Below are 14,262 nucleotides of genomic sequence, written 5' to 3' on the forward strand. Positions count from 1 at the left end.
GATGCAAAATGTCAATGGCCAAGGAATGCAAATGATCCCTACTACAGTGCTCATGTTGCAATTACTTCCCTACGACAATTTGGGAGTATTGGAAAAGCCAAAGCCATACAAAAAAAGGAGGTGCAGCTGTAAAGTTTAGCACTTTCAGCGGCTTCGAGGACGAGACGAAGGCTCTTACTTTCCTCCAGCAATTTGCCACAGCTTATGCAAGAGGGAATTTTAAAGAGGCCTATAAGGTCAAGAAAGCCACCACTTTCTTGAAAGACAATGCGCTTACATGGTGGACAACACTGTTGATGCAAGGACAGGCACCCACCACATGGGTATACTTCAAGAAAATGTTTGCATCTGTGTGATTGTCAAATGAATTTGAAGCCGATGTCATGACAGATTGGCACCAACTCACTGCGGCTACTTGCAAGAGCCTACAGGAGTACAATCGGAGGTTTTGCAAAGCATTGCTCTCAATAACCTCCTACAGATTTGTGCCACTGACAGAGCAGATTGAGAAGTATTATTGTGGGCTGCCTAAAGGGCTCAGAAATTACTGTACAAAGAACAAAGTAGCTACCCTTACTCAGCTTATGAAAGTTGCCAACATTGTTCATACCTTGTTGAAGGGAGAAGACAGTGGGTTTCAGGGCAACGTGAAAGGGGGGTACATCATAGAAAAGACCAGCAAAGAGGTCCTTTGCAAAAGCGGCTCCTGAAGCTTCCCAGGAGTCTGAAAGAGAAGGGAGAGTTGAAGATTCATGCGAGTCTTCTACAGGCTACGACACATGCCAAAAGAAAGAAAAGTTAAAGGGAAAGGTTGCAAGACGCTATTTGGTGAAGTTCAAGAAATATCCACCTATGGATGCAAAGTGGATGGAAGAGTGTGAACTCCTAGAGTCACCGAATGTATTGCAACTTTACCTTGAGGCCTTTGGGTTACCTATGCCCCAACTCAACGTGCTCAAAGGAGGGGTAATGATAGAGCTAGCACATCAAATGTACATACAGATTCAGTGCAATAGAAGTGGACAATGTTTTACAAATGCTAAAGGTATTATGCTCACTTCTATCGTAGATGAAATGACAAAAGTATGAAGGTTTCATTAAGTCATTTGTATGTATGTTTCATGACCTTTCTTGCAGGTACATGCGATGATAAAAGCGTGCTAACAACACAAGATCATCAATGGCATGTATATACGGCATGCAATCCAGGACGTTTGCGATTTCAAGAGAGGGGTATGTCACGAGGACGTGGCAACTACTAACCTTACTTGTTGGTTTCTTTCCGATGATTTTTTATTTTATTTTTGGGACCCTCTTTTTGAAGTCACAAATGGTCGAACATTGCGTGGCCTATGTGAAACGGTCAACGGCCGAGAGTTTCATCCGCAGTCAGGAAGGGCAAGTCGCCACGAGATGGTCGGGCCAGACGGCACTAGAATCCGAGCAGTAAAAGGGTGTCTACGCTCAGTTCAAAGTCATTTAGGCCCCTCGTGGCACTTATAAGTTGGTGGGTACTAGGAAATTAACTGGACATATCGCGGCTCCATATGCATTTGCCCAGAAGCATCAGCAAGAGGGGAGGGGGCGGGCACCCATTTCAAGAGGGGGTTGATTTTAGCTCATAAAGAGTGCTAGTGTGTGTGTGTGTGTGTGTGTGTGTGTGTGTGTGAGTAGTGGGTGCAGGTGATCACACCTTTAATGGAAAGCTTGTCTTCTCCTTGCTCTATGTAGCGCGATGATTCGCTCACGCGCATCTCTCTCTCCCCTTTGCACATATGGTAATGCCCCACTAGTTGGGCTTCTCAGATGACCATGTACAGTTCTGGGAGTTTTATGTGCGTTTGTAAGGTGCAGCGGAATGAATGTTGTATTTTCTCAAGATTAGTGATCTTTATTGCTCAAGGTTCCTTTTAGTTCTTAGGGAAGGAGAGAGCCTTCCGTCTTATGGAGAGTGCTATGATCACGAACAAAGTGAGTGGATATTGTGTGTGCAAGTGAATGAGACTGAGAGAAGGAGAGAGAAGAGATACGACACCTGAGAGTTTGTAAAACCCTCCTCCGAAGGCCTCACTCTCGTCGGCGAGAGTGGTCTAACTTTGATTGCACAAAGGTGTACAATGCGAATGCAATGGACCGATGCAATGGGACTATGCCGGTGACGACAACGGCGATGACGACGACGACTCGATGGCTGAATCTATGATCTTCTTTGGCTGAATTTCGTGGACTGTTTTCGGGGCTGAAACTGGCTGTTCTACTGTTGTCTTGATGGCTGAAAATGATCGGCTATGTCGGGGTTCATGCTGAGGATGAAAACGCTGATGTTGCTGGCTGGAATTGCTGCGTTTTCTGCTGATGATGGAGGCTGAAAAAACGCTGGTTACTGCAGGTGTTTTTCCATGCTAAAAATGGCAGCAATAGGCAGCAGATACTGGCGTTAGCAGTTGCTGAATTTGCTGAAGAAAACGCTGAACAGCAGCAATCCAAAAACGCTGGCTTTTGGGGCTGCCGCTGATGGTTAAAAACGCTAAGGCTGAGGGTGGTTGGTCGCGGGAAAAACGCTAAGGATGGGCTGATCTGCTGAGGGGCGGGCGATCCTGCTAGGGATGGGGGTATCTGGGTCTGTGGCGATGTAGTCCTGCTAGAAAACGCCAAGGTGTCATGAAGGGGGGTACTGCTGAGAAGTTGCCTGTTGAGCGGGAAGCTCCTGCTGCCTCTTCTGCCAGAAAGTGCTAACTTGAGTTTGCTTATATATTAACTTAGCAAGATTGCCCTACCTACTTTTGTTGGAAAGTCACTTAAAAATAATAAGTGAAAATAACCAAAAATAGGAAAATAGGCTAAATGCGCTGGAAAATTCCCCTGACTGAATCTGATGGATTCTGAAGGGAATACTGATAATCATGCTGTGCAACTAGAGGATATGCATCTACACTCAGTGACTGAGCATGCACGGTCTACGAATAGACTCACAAAAGTGCCAGATCACTGCTAATCTAAACTGACTGGACTGATTGAACCCTGCTGTGGTGTAGCTTGTCCACGGACACATAGGGTTGGATGTGTCACGTGACATCCCCTCCTTTTCAAAGTGAGGTACTGGTACCGAACTGTATGACGTCGAGGGAGATCGCCAACAGCATCCGGAATCCTGGAAGGGACTCTTTGCCAGCCCACTCTGCTGTGTGGGTCGAGCGGTACTTGAACTTCATAAAGGTCTGCAACGCTTGCTTCTTTGGGCCGCGCCGAAAGCGACACAAAGTCTTTTGTGGTTCCTTCTATGCTTCAACTTTGTCTAGAGTCATGCTTCTTTCTTCTTCAAGAATCTCCATGGCTGAAAATTCTTGAAACCATTTCCAACACAAAACCATGAACATATCCATTCCATGTAAAGTGAAGGGAAAAAATCTTGTCTTCGCTAAAGATTGTGTATGCAATGTAGATAAACATAGAGACGGAATGACAACCCGTTCATCAAACACATGCAAGCAATGAGATCGAATCTTTTCTGTTTGATCGAAATCAATCAACTGTGGCAAATCACAATGGAAATGCCCATGCTTGGTGCTCATACTATCATGTGCTCGTTCAGAAAGTGTGTCATGCCAAGGAGGCAAAACCCCGTTTCGCATGACTGATCAACTCCTGAATGGAAGCTGACTTTTGTTCTAAGCAGTGATCTCGGATCTCTGTAGGAAGACCCAAGGTAAACAGCTCAATTTGTTCTTTGAACGAGATCTTCTTAAATGAAGAGGCGGGTAGAAAAGAGCTCCAGAATCTCTCGCAATAAGCGTCCACTGTATTCTTCTTGGTCATCCGAAGATGGTTCCAAGCAGTTCGTATGTCACGTTCATACTCTCGAGTCAGCCAAGAAGAAATAAAAAGCCTTTTAAATTTCAGCCATTTGATTGGAGCTGTCATATTTACTAGAAGCGTGGACCACCAAGTTCGAGCATTCCCCTTGAAGTAAGAGGCAGCCCTCCGAATCTTGGAGTGCTCTAAGTAACGCCCTCCTGAGAAAGCTATGTCAAACTGCTGTATGAAAGACAAAGCCTTCTATAACCAGAAAATGTGTCAAATTTAATTCACTATCCACCTTCCTTAAACTCTTGGACTTTCTTGCTTTTATCTTCCAGAAAGTCGTACAGGTTGGCTTTAAAAAATTTCTTCTTCTTTGCATAAAAGCTGTTGTTCTCAGAGTGCGAACTATCTGAAGACGAGTCCTCTGTAGAACTGTCAACCACGGAGCGGGATTTAGGCTTCTTTGCCTTTTTCCTGCCTTTTTTGAAGCTTCGCTTTTTGCCTTTTCAATCCTCTTCGCTCAAGTCAGAATAGCTAGAAGAAATGTCAAAATAAGAAGAAGAAGAAGAAGAAGAAGAAGAGGAAGAACTGGGTACTCCTTCAAATCGAACACGCTTCTTTTGTTTTCTTGCCGACTCAAATGTAGACTGACGATCCAAATAACTGGGGAAGTCAGCGCCTTTCTTTTGCTTTTTGTCGTGCTTTTTAGCTTTGTTCTGCGCGTCAAAATGCTGAGCAATTCGTGCATCAACCACCTCTTCTAATTCTTGCTCTGTGTACATCCTTGGAGTAGGAGGTTTCTTCAGGGCCGGTTTGAGGGGTGGTTCTGTGGTCTGCCGTGACTGTGAGAGCACCTCGTCAAAGGAGGTCCGGCTCATAAATTTTGCAAATTTCGGGTCCTTCGCAAAATTTAGCATCATCTTTGTTGCATCGTTGATCAATCGTCAACGCTCCATCTCTTCGATCTCCGCCTAAGTAGGCCGAGGCGGGCCGTACTCCTCGTGTGAATCTTCATCGTGATCTCTTCCCACATCTCCAGATGCAGAGGAAGTCAACTGATCTCTCTCTGAAGCCATATGTGTTGCGTAAAAAGGATCGGATTTCCCGTAGAAGAGAAATCAAACGCGCTCTAATACCACTCTAGCAGACTTGGACACTCCAAGTCGAGAATCTACCGCGACACCACAAGAATTCACTTCAAAACAATTCACAGTTTACAATTGATTCGACACCGGCGGAGTTCCGTGCCTAGAGATATTGGCCCCAAAGACTGGCGCCCCTTTCGGTACTTCTTTTTGTATTAATCTGCAACTCAAAGTACAAGCAAGTAGTCGAGACTCACTCTCAGATTGTGCGTCCAGATGCTCTGACAAGTGAGAGCCCAAACTACCAATATATAGATTTACAAGGGATGCTAAAAACAGAGCCCAAAAGCTTCAAAATAAAGCAAAAGAACCCTTTCTCTCTCTCTCTATGATCTTCTTGCGTAGCAAAAGCAAAACCTTTAAGCTGCCTGCCGTAAAATCCGCTGCAATTTACGGGATGCCACGTCAGCAGTACGGACTTTCCGGATTCTGCGCCGCATTTTGCGGGCCTGTCCATACGGAGCCTGCCACGTCACTGCCTGCATTTCCGGGAGTTCCCCTCGGGGAGGGTGTGTGTGTATGAGTGTACCGGCTGCCACGTCACCAATTTGTGACAGTTTAAGCGTGTTTGCCAAGGCAAGAGCCTTCTGAACAGGAACCAGATTAGCTGATTGCTAATCCCCTCCCAGGTACACACAATTCCAATGAGAAGGATTGCGAAAACAGAGAGTTTTCTCGCGTGAAAACTCATCCGATTCAAAGGGGAACTGTTCCATTGCGTGCGGGAGCACCTAAGACTCGCATAGGCATGCTCGCTCTGCCCAAAACAATCCAAAACAGAGAGTTACAGCCTGCAGTGTTTTTCTGCAAGTTTAGGGTTTCGCACCTAAACTGCAAGGAATTGCCAAGGGAGCCTCGGAAAGGCTTTGGGATGCGTGTACAAGGCTGTAGGCACCTAACAGTGGCAAAACAGAAAATTACAGCACGCTGAAATTGACCTGTGGCTCACCGTAAAGCTTCCAGAATGCGGGGAAAAGCGTCCTAGGTGTGTACTTTTGACCTACAGGACTTTTGCGCCATTATGCTGGCAAAATTGGGTCAAAAACCTGCGATTACAGCCATGGACAGAGCTGGACAGCTTGATGGGAGTTAGGTGAAAGTGATCGGATCGTTTCTTTGCAATAATAATAAAGAAATACCGAAAGGGCGCCAGTCTTTGGGGCCAACAAGTGTCGGCGTCTGCCTGGTAGCGCTCTAGCTTCCAAATCGTGTGTGCTTGAAGTGTCAATTCCCGTTACACGTTTTAATTTGTAAAGTTTCTCTATGTCCTAAAGTCTAAAGTAAAGATTCGGGTGAAAGCCAAAGTCTACCGCCCTACGGGCCGGTTTCAGTTGCCATAAGTTTTGGGCTTGTGGTTCAGCATTCCTTGAGCATTGACTGATTGAAGTACTCTTCCAAACGTATATTTGTTTAAGTATGAGAGGTAAAATGTCTACAGCATTTTGTTTTTAGTCACAGACAGGGGTGATACTGATGACTGATATGATGAATTTAGTGCAGCTAGACATCTGCTAGAGACCAATGAGATCTGGATGTGATGGCTAAATGATTCATGTCATTTATGAATGTGATCCTAGTGCATCAAGAGGTCTTGTTATATCAAAAGGTTCCAAAAGGATGAGATGGTTGAAAATTGCTCTTTGTATATCAATAGTTCTCCATTAGATGAGATAACTAGTTTCATTGTTGGCACCTAAGTATTAAGTGTGAACTACGTGAATGTAGATCCAAAATGCAATGTAGATTAGTATTTGTGTGGATGCATACTTTGTGAATTTAATCTCTCGTGGGGATGGTCATTGGCGTGTCTGCATGAAATGTGAGAAGTGATGTGAATCCAAAGTGAGGAGATTTAGTACCTCCAGAAATCTGTAAATGATCAGTACAGTCTAGATGTGATGGCTAAATAAGTCATAATTATCGCAGTCCATGTCTATGATGTGAATCTGTTGTTAAGCCAACTTTATTTGAAGGAAATATAATTCTGAATGAATTATTGGATTTATAAGTGAAAGGCCTTTTTCTCGCTTGAGACATCCGAGTACAGATATTTCGAGTGCGTCATTCAGAGAAATGATGGGAGCACTGTGAATGAGAAAACCTGTAGGGCCACCAAGTACGGGTACTTCCGATGTGTCACATCCGATGGGTGACCTAGAGTATCGAGAAGAAGTATTCGACCATCTGGAATGAACATCTCTTACGCATCATGGGATGGGTGACATAGAGCATCACGAAGGAGATAGTACCTTAAGTTCGGTGAGAGAGGACTAGGTGATGGGTATTCCTAATGCGTCCCAGGCTGGGTGACAGGAGCATCAAAAAGTGAATAATCCATAGTCATGAGGTATTCCAGACAGAACTAGGACTGTGCACAAGAAATGAGGCGAGCACTTCAAGCACACACGATTTGAGAAGCTAGAGCGCTACCAGGGAATTGGAGAAAATGTAGTTGCTATTTGAGAAAGCGAGTTGCTTTTCGAGAAAGCAAATGCTTTTCCATAAAGGAGTACATGTTAGCATAGCATCTGTGGATGAAAATGCATCCAGGGACACCTGGGTTGTGATTGTGTAAGCATGGTTTTCAGCCTATAAATTTTTACTCTGTTTTTGGCAGGTTCATACCAATTTTAGTGTGCCCGGCTGCCCACTTAATAATTGGGCAGCCACCAATAGACAAGGCAGTAAAAACAGGGCGCCCCCTACTAGTTGATAAAACTAGCACGATCGACCCCCCTTTTTTTTTAACAAAATAAGGAAGGCGTCCCCCCCCCGCCCGTCTCTCTCTCTCTCTCTCTCTCTCTCTCTCTCTCTCTCTCTCTCTCTCTCTCAAACCTAGGCACCTCAAAATCAGCCCTATTCTTGCTAGGACACCAGTGCCTATAAAAGGGGCAGCCAGTGCTTCAGTTGGGGAAGGATTGCAAGAGGAAAAAGCAAAGCGCCAAAGGTCAGCCCATGCTGCTGCAGATTTCAGCCGCCAAGATGAAGTTGTCGATGACCCCTATGGCCATTGGCTGCCCCATGTGCACCAGACATCGCCAAGACCAAGTAGGCGAGTTCCATCACGAAGAAGTGCCTACGGAGATTGTTTCCATAGCAGCAAGCTGTTGTTTTTCTCTGTTTTCAGCCCATAGTTGTTGTAAACAAGGTTATTTACAAGAAGAAACCCGAGAACACACCTCTTTTGTGTTGGATTCGAAGAGAAGGTTCTCTGCTTCTGGGGAGTTGTTTTCCAAGAACCGAGTCACGATCCAAGTTTTGAGTCTTCGCAGGTGATGTTTTTCATGTTTTGATCTCTAAGTGTTTGTTTGCAGGTGCACCTCTTCTTCACGGGGAAGTAGGAGCAAAGGACGGCATGAGCCTCTGCAGGAGAAAAGCGCTCTGATAACTAGAGCCAGATCAAGTCGGAAAAGAGTTAAATGAATGCCATGCCTTAAGTCTAGAAGGTGAGTTCCAGAGGCGAGAACCTCAGTTCTCGAAAATTCTAAGTAAGGAACAAAAGTTCCTAGGAATAGGGTTTTGCCCTGGGAATAGGAAGTTGAGGCTTCAGAGCACCATTGAGTCTAATCTAGAACAGTGTGGTAATACGTTCAGTTCAAGTGCCTGTATAAAGACTAGAAGGGACCAGACCATCTTCTGGTCTAAGTACTACGTCAATCTTCTCTCTCTCTCTCTCTCTCTCTCTCTCTCTCTCTCTCTCTCTCTCTCTCTCTCTCTCTCTCTATATATATATATATATATATATATATATATATATATATCAATTGGCTTCAGTATTGAGTGATAAATTCTATTTATCAGAGTATATTTAATATTGTTATGTGAATTGTATCAAAGCATGGTCTCCTCTCTTTCTCTGTAAAGGAGAACGACTCTGGGAAGATATGGGAAGAAGCCATGACAAGTCAAGAGAGAAGCAAGCAAGCGGAACTTCAAGACTGCTCGCGTAGTTGGAAAATTTCTTCTCTCTGCAAGAAGTCGACAAGACATGGGATTCTCTGAGAAGGCGGCACAAGCGATATGCTCAAGAACCTACAGAATCCGAGGAGTGGAATGCTTGAGATCCTTCAGAACTCAAAAGTGGGCCAAATTCTTCTGTTTCAACTCAAAGAGATTTGAAAGAACTTTCCCTATCATCCACAGTTTCACCTCGCTCCTCTTTCAGAATACCCTTGAACATCCAGTCTAGAACCATAGCCAAGAAATCCAGTCATTTCGGGAAGGATATAAAGGTCTCTCGACCTGAGAACACTCCAGTCAAGTTTAATACTTTTGATGAACGCAAAGATGTCCCGCAAGCTACCTCTTTCATTCGACAGTTTAAAGTTGCCTTTGCAAACGGCAATTTCTCAAAAGAGTTGAAGATGAATGTGACCAAGCATCTCAGAGGGACTGCGAGTACTTAATGGTATACCAAAGCTCTACAAGGAACTCAAGAAAAGACCAAGATTCAATTCAAGGCTGGGTTTTCCGAGATATTTTTTCCTCTACACTTTGAAGAAGGCATCAAAAAAGATTGGGATCGTGGTCTCAAAAGGAGCACAAGCGAGTCACGGATTACGTGAACACGTATTGGTTCACTCTTTCAAAGGTGGCTCCATTCTTGAAGCTCTCTAAGATGAAGAAGTTCGACGAAGGACTCTTACTCAAGCTTCGCAGAAACATGCAGGTATATCCACAAGATACTTTGCAACAACAGCACATGGTGGAGTCAGCGGATGCAAGCTAAAAGTGTACAATTCCATGTACAATGAATGTAATCCATAGTGGGATGGGTCATTAAACAAGGAAACAATAAATTTTTAAACCATAAATGAATTCAGAAACGCACTCACAAATTCCAACAAAAACATTATCTTGTGATGAAAGCACACTTGCTGTTTCCAGCTAAGTTGAGACCAATCACCTCAGAAATCAATAAGGACAAGACACAGATTTTTGAAAGCTTTAGAACCACATACTTGTATTGCTGCTCAACTTTGTAGACATCAGGAGCCATCTCTTTGCAAACCTCGCACCAATCAGCATAAAATTCAAGTACAGTAGGCCTGCCATTTGAAAGAGCCTGCATATGAACCATGTGTTAGAAAACCCACCCTCCCAAGTGCACCGAGAAGGGTCAGCAAAAACAATACCTCTTCGTATGGTAAAGCAGCCACTGCAAGCTCACCCAATGTTGCCCCTGAAAGTCCTCCTCTTGTAGCAAGAAACAAACCAACTGCAGCACAAGCAGAAGCTAAAGCAATGAGTCTATTTGTAGTCTTTGTTGGGGCCTCCAATGAACTGACAACATTTTTTGGCTCTGTGTCGTTTGTATTACAGCAGTCCTCAGCCACCTTTAATAACGCTTCATCTGCATTTAACTCCTACATCCAAAATTCTGGAGAAGGTCATCCATACAGTACCGCAAAGGCGGGAATGTTGACAAAAAACTGCAACATACAATTGGAGCATGAAATCCAACACCACATCATCTCGTTTATGCATGCTTCCATTGTACGTGTATAAGCTCTCATGCAATTTCGATTTTCAGCATGTACCAGATGTAACCAATGCAACAACTTATGGTTATGCATGGAACACATGCAGCATGTTTTATGCATTTTGCTCTTAACTGCGCCGGCTAGCCTGAGCATTGTACATAATCACAGCAAGCAAATTTCTTCCTTCTTGTGTATGTTTCATCAGTTTTCTAGTAGTAAGTAAACTTTAAAAGTAGAACATCCTCTACAATTCTGAAAAATTTATCAACAATATTATCATTTCTTTGCAACCAAGTAGGAGATACCTATTTCTTTGCGACCAAGATGGAACTGTTACATAGCACGGAGAGCATATGTGCATATTCAGATTTTTGCTACACTGGCAAGAAACAAATTTCTATAATTTCCAACAAATTTCATGAAAACCATGTAAGCCTTCACTCGCAAGATGATAAACGAAATACATGTATATCATCAAGCTGCAAATTCAAGAAACACGAGAGAAAGGAACAAGACAACTCACAGATTGGGAGGTTGTTTCTTTTTCAGCAGGGCCCAACTCGCACCTGCAAGTTGAGGTGCGTGAAGAAGCTTTCCATAGCTGCGCGGGAGTAACTTTCCTGAGGGGTAAGGGAAAATGGGTGCTTGCTCTGCAGCTCAAGTGGCTAGAAGTGCTGAGAGAGTCCGGCAAAAAACACAGAAACCGCTTCGTTTGCAAGAGTGTGTGCGCCATTCTACCTCCTCCTCAACTAAGTGGCACATGCCACGTAATCACCCATGAACTGGAGAGACTTTCTATATCTACACTTTATTCTATATTATATTATTAATTTAAATTTTATTTTATTATCTATACTACTCTATTACGACAGAGCGGATTCAAACAAGCCACATGGCTTCTATACTACTCTATTACGGGGGAGCGGATTCAGGCATGCCACGTGGCTTAAAATGCAGTTGGTACCTTTCTGCACGATCCAGCTTGAGGAGTCGAGAGGATTCTGAAGAAGCCTTCAGAGTCTGGGTGGAAGGCGAAGAGGCACCACCTCTTGCACGCGAGCGATCGAGTGGCTCTTCCATACAATTATCAGTATACATTTTCTTGGGTCAATTTACACATACGCTACACTTCAGGAATCTAGTTTTTGTTGAAGAAAACCTCCAGGCTCAAGTCAAAGCAATTCATCTAAGAAATTTTTGGGATAAACACATGGTAGAATTTCCACGTGGTCAATGAAGCGGAGGTGGTGGTGCAACGTGAGGATGTTGGAAGGGTGTTGGGGCCAGCTTGGAGGAAGGCAAATAGGTGTTCATAACGGCAGCGGCTTGGAGAAAGGCGAACAAGCAGTAGAGAGCGTGGTCCAAGTGGGGGAGTGGGGACGAGAGAGAGAGAGAGAGAGAGAGAGAGAGAGAGAGATTCCTGCTATGGCAAGCTGTTGTTGATAGGCGACCGAGTACTGCGTGGTCCAAGTGGGAGAGTAGGGACATGTCACAGGAGAGAGAGAGAGAGAGAGAGAGAGAGAGAGAGAGAGACTCCGTTGCTACTACGCTATGGTGAGTTTCTATTGATCACGGAGAGATCGACTTATAATGGAAATGGGCTATGAACTTTGAGAATAACGGAATTAAGAGAATAATAGTGAGCATTTTTGTGAGCTTACTTTAAGAACATAGAGGGTGAACTTAATTGATGGTAGCAACATAAACACAGTACTTAATTAACTTGGCATGAACAATACTTTTGCAAGAGAGAGAGTATTAGAGAACATAACAACAGTTGAGGACTCTATTTACTTGGATCCGGTCCTCCCTCCAAAAGGCTTTTGTATTATAGATTCTCCCATCAAGAGAGACTTGGTACAATACAATCTTTGTGTTCCTTGTGACCTTGGTGATGCTATGAAGATGGAAAGTTTCATGCATCACGAGCATAACATAAACTTTGCAAAAAGCATTAACTATCCCAAGCCTCAATCCCAAGGCCTCAAACACCTTTGAAGGTGGAGAGAGCTAGCGGGGAATGAGGGTAGAGAAGAGGAAGAAGAATCGTTCATAGGAGAAAGAAATAGTTCCTCACTTATCATCACTCCTCTTGCTTAGCATAGCATAATAGCATAGTAATGAATTTGAAGAAGATAGCAAGCTTAAGTATTGAAGCGTGGCTCTTGGCTGGATTTGCATTCCATAGCCAAAAGTGTTGGTTTACGCTCTCAACTTCTCAACAAGCTTGGAGAAGGAGATGCAGCTCTTGCACTTTGCACTTCACACAATGAGTGTGTGTGTGTGTGTGTGTGTGTGTGTGTGTGTGTGAGAGAGAGAGAGAGAGAGAGAGTAAACCCCCCTCTCATGCTTGGTCCACCCCCCTCTCTCTCTCCCTCCCTCTCTCTTGTATTATTTACTTATATCATTTGGACATGTATCCTCTTTTTCCTCTTTGAGAGAAAGAACTTAATTATTTATTTTTATGCATCTAAATTCTCATTGGACCCCTTTAAAGCCTATCCAATAGGATTCAAGCATATCATGAGGGCCACATGTGGAAAAACTTGACATGTGTCTTTTATACTTCTTAAGATATCATGTTTGAATTGAACACTTCAAGCACCTAGTCAATTAAGCATGGAAACCGTTTATGCCTCTTGAGAGATCATTTTTGAATTGAACACTTCAAGCACCTTAGTCATTTAAGCATGAAAAATACCTCAAGCTTGGGCAAGGTTTCCACAAACACCTTAAGCACCTTAGCACCTCATGCTTGGGTAGGATTCCCACCTCAAGGTCAACCCTACTTTTTAACACTAACTTTTGGAGGTCTTTAATGAAGCCAATCCTAAGGTCTTTTAAGCTCCATTAGATGCATGTTACTCTTTGATAGACTACCTCCTTTTGGGGGGATATTTTTAGGCGATTTGTTTTCCACGAGCGCTTTTTGAAATCGGACGAGCAGATTCTTGGTTTTTTTTTTTTAATCTTCTCTCTCTCTCTCTCTCTCCCCCCCCCTCTCTCTCTCTCTCTCTCTCTCTAATTCTCCTCTTCAACTCCCACACTCTCACTTTTCTCCCTTCCCTCTCCCTCTCCCCTCCCTGACTCCCACACTCTCTCTTCTCTCTCTAATTCTTATTCTCTTTCTCTCTCTAACTCTCTCTACTTTCTCTCTCTAACTCTCTTCCCTCTCTCTCTCTCTCTCTCTCTCTCTCTCTCCTTCTTCTCTCCCGCCCTCTTTCTCTTCTTCTTCTCTTCCCCTCTCTCTAACTCTTTCTCTTTGCTCCATTACATGCACGTTGCTCTTTGATAGACTACCTCCTTTTGGACCCCTATTGAGATGTAACCATCTCTCTCCTTGGTCCCTTGCTGTGGTAAATCTAGAAGCACATATTGCACATTGCTCTTTGGTAGACCATCTCCTTTTGGACCCCTATTGAGATGCAACTATTTCTCCTTTTGGTCCCCTGTTGTGATAGGTTTAGAAGCACATATCTATATCCTAACTCTTGTTGCCTTTTTATCTTCCCATATTAAATGATCAATTTAATATGAGAAAATTATTTGGTAAAGTTAGATATTATATTTTATGACATTACCTCTCTCTTGAAATCATAGTCGTCCTCGACTATGAGGTAGAGAAGATAAAGCCTAGTCATTAGTCCATATTTCTTAGCGGATAGATGATCCCTTTTTACCCTATGACATCATTCCAGAATGGATGACTAATCCATTTGGTGCTCGAGAAACTTAGCTGCCGCAAGCATGTATGCTCTTTAGTCCATATTGTTGGGATATAAAGCCCAATGTGGTCGCCCAGGTAAGTGGGCGGGCCGCCAGGTATGTACACA

At 43.7% G+C, this 14,262-nt stretch overlaps 1 protein-coding gene across 1 annotated transcript in view; it reads right to left on the reverse strand.

Moving 5' to 3' along the window:
- Window positions 1-11,219, reverse strand: part of HCF164 (Thioredoxin superfamily protein) — a 35,908-nt gene extending 24,689 nt beyond the window's left edge. The window contains exons 1-3 of the mRNA XM_086496056.1: window positions 10,953-11,219; window positions 10,082-10,312; window positions 9,908-10,011 (exon numbers count right to left, since the gene is read on the reverse strand). Of these exons, the coding sequence (XP_086352182.1) occupies window positions 9,908-10,011; window positions 10,082-10,312; window positions 10,953-11,162 (545 nt within the window). The 5' untranslated portion in view covers window positions 11,163-11,219. The remainder of the gene's footprint in view (window positions 1-9,907; window positions 10,012-10,081; window positions 10,313-10,952) is intronic.
- Between the last annotated feature and the right edge of the window lie 3,043 nt (window positions 11,220-14,262).

The sequence above is a fragment of the Adiantum capillus-veneris genome, chromosome 22, assembly GCF_014529385.1.
Source record: "Adiantum capillus-veneris isolate H3 chromosome 22, ASM1452938v2, whole genome shotgun sequence".
Lineage (NCBI taxonomy): Eukaryota > Viridiplantae > Streptophyta > Polypodiopsida > Polypodiales > Pteridaceae > Adiantum > Adiantum capillus-veneris.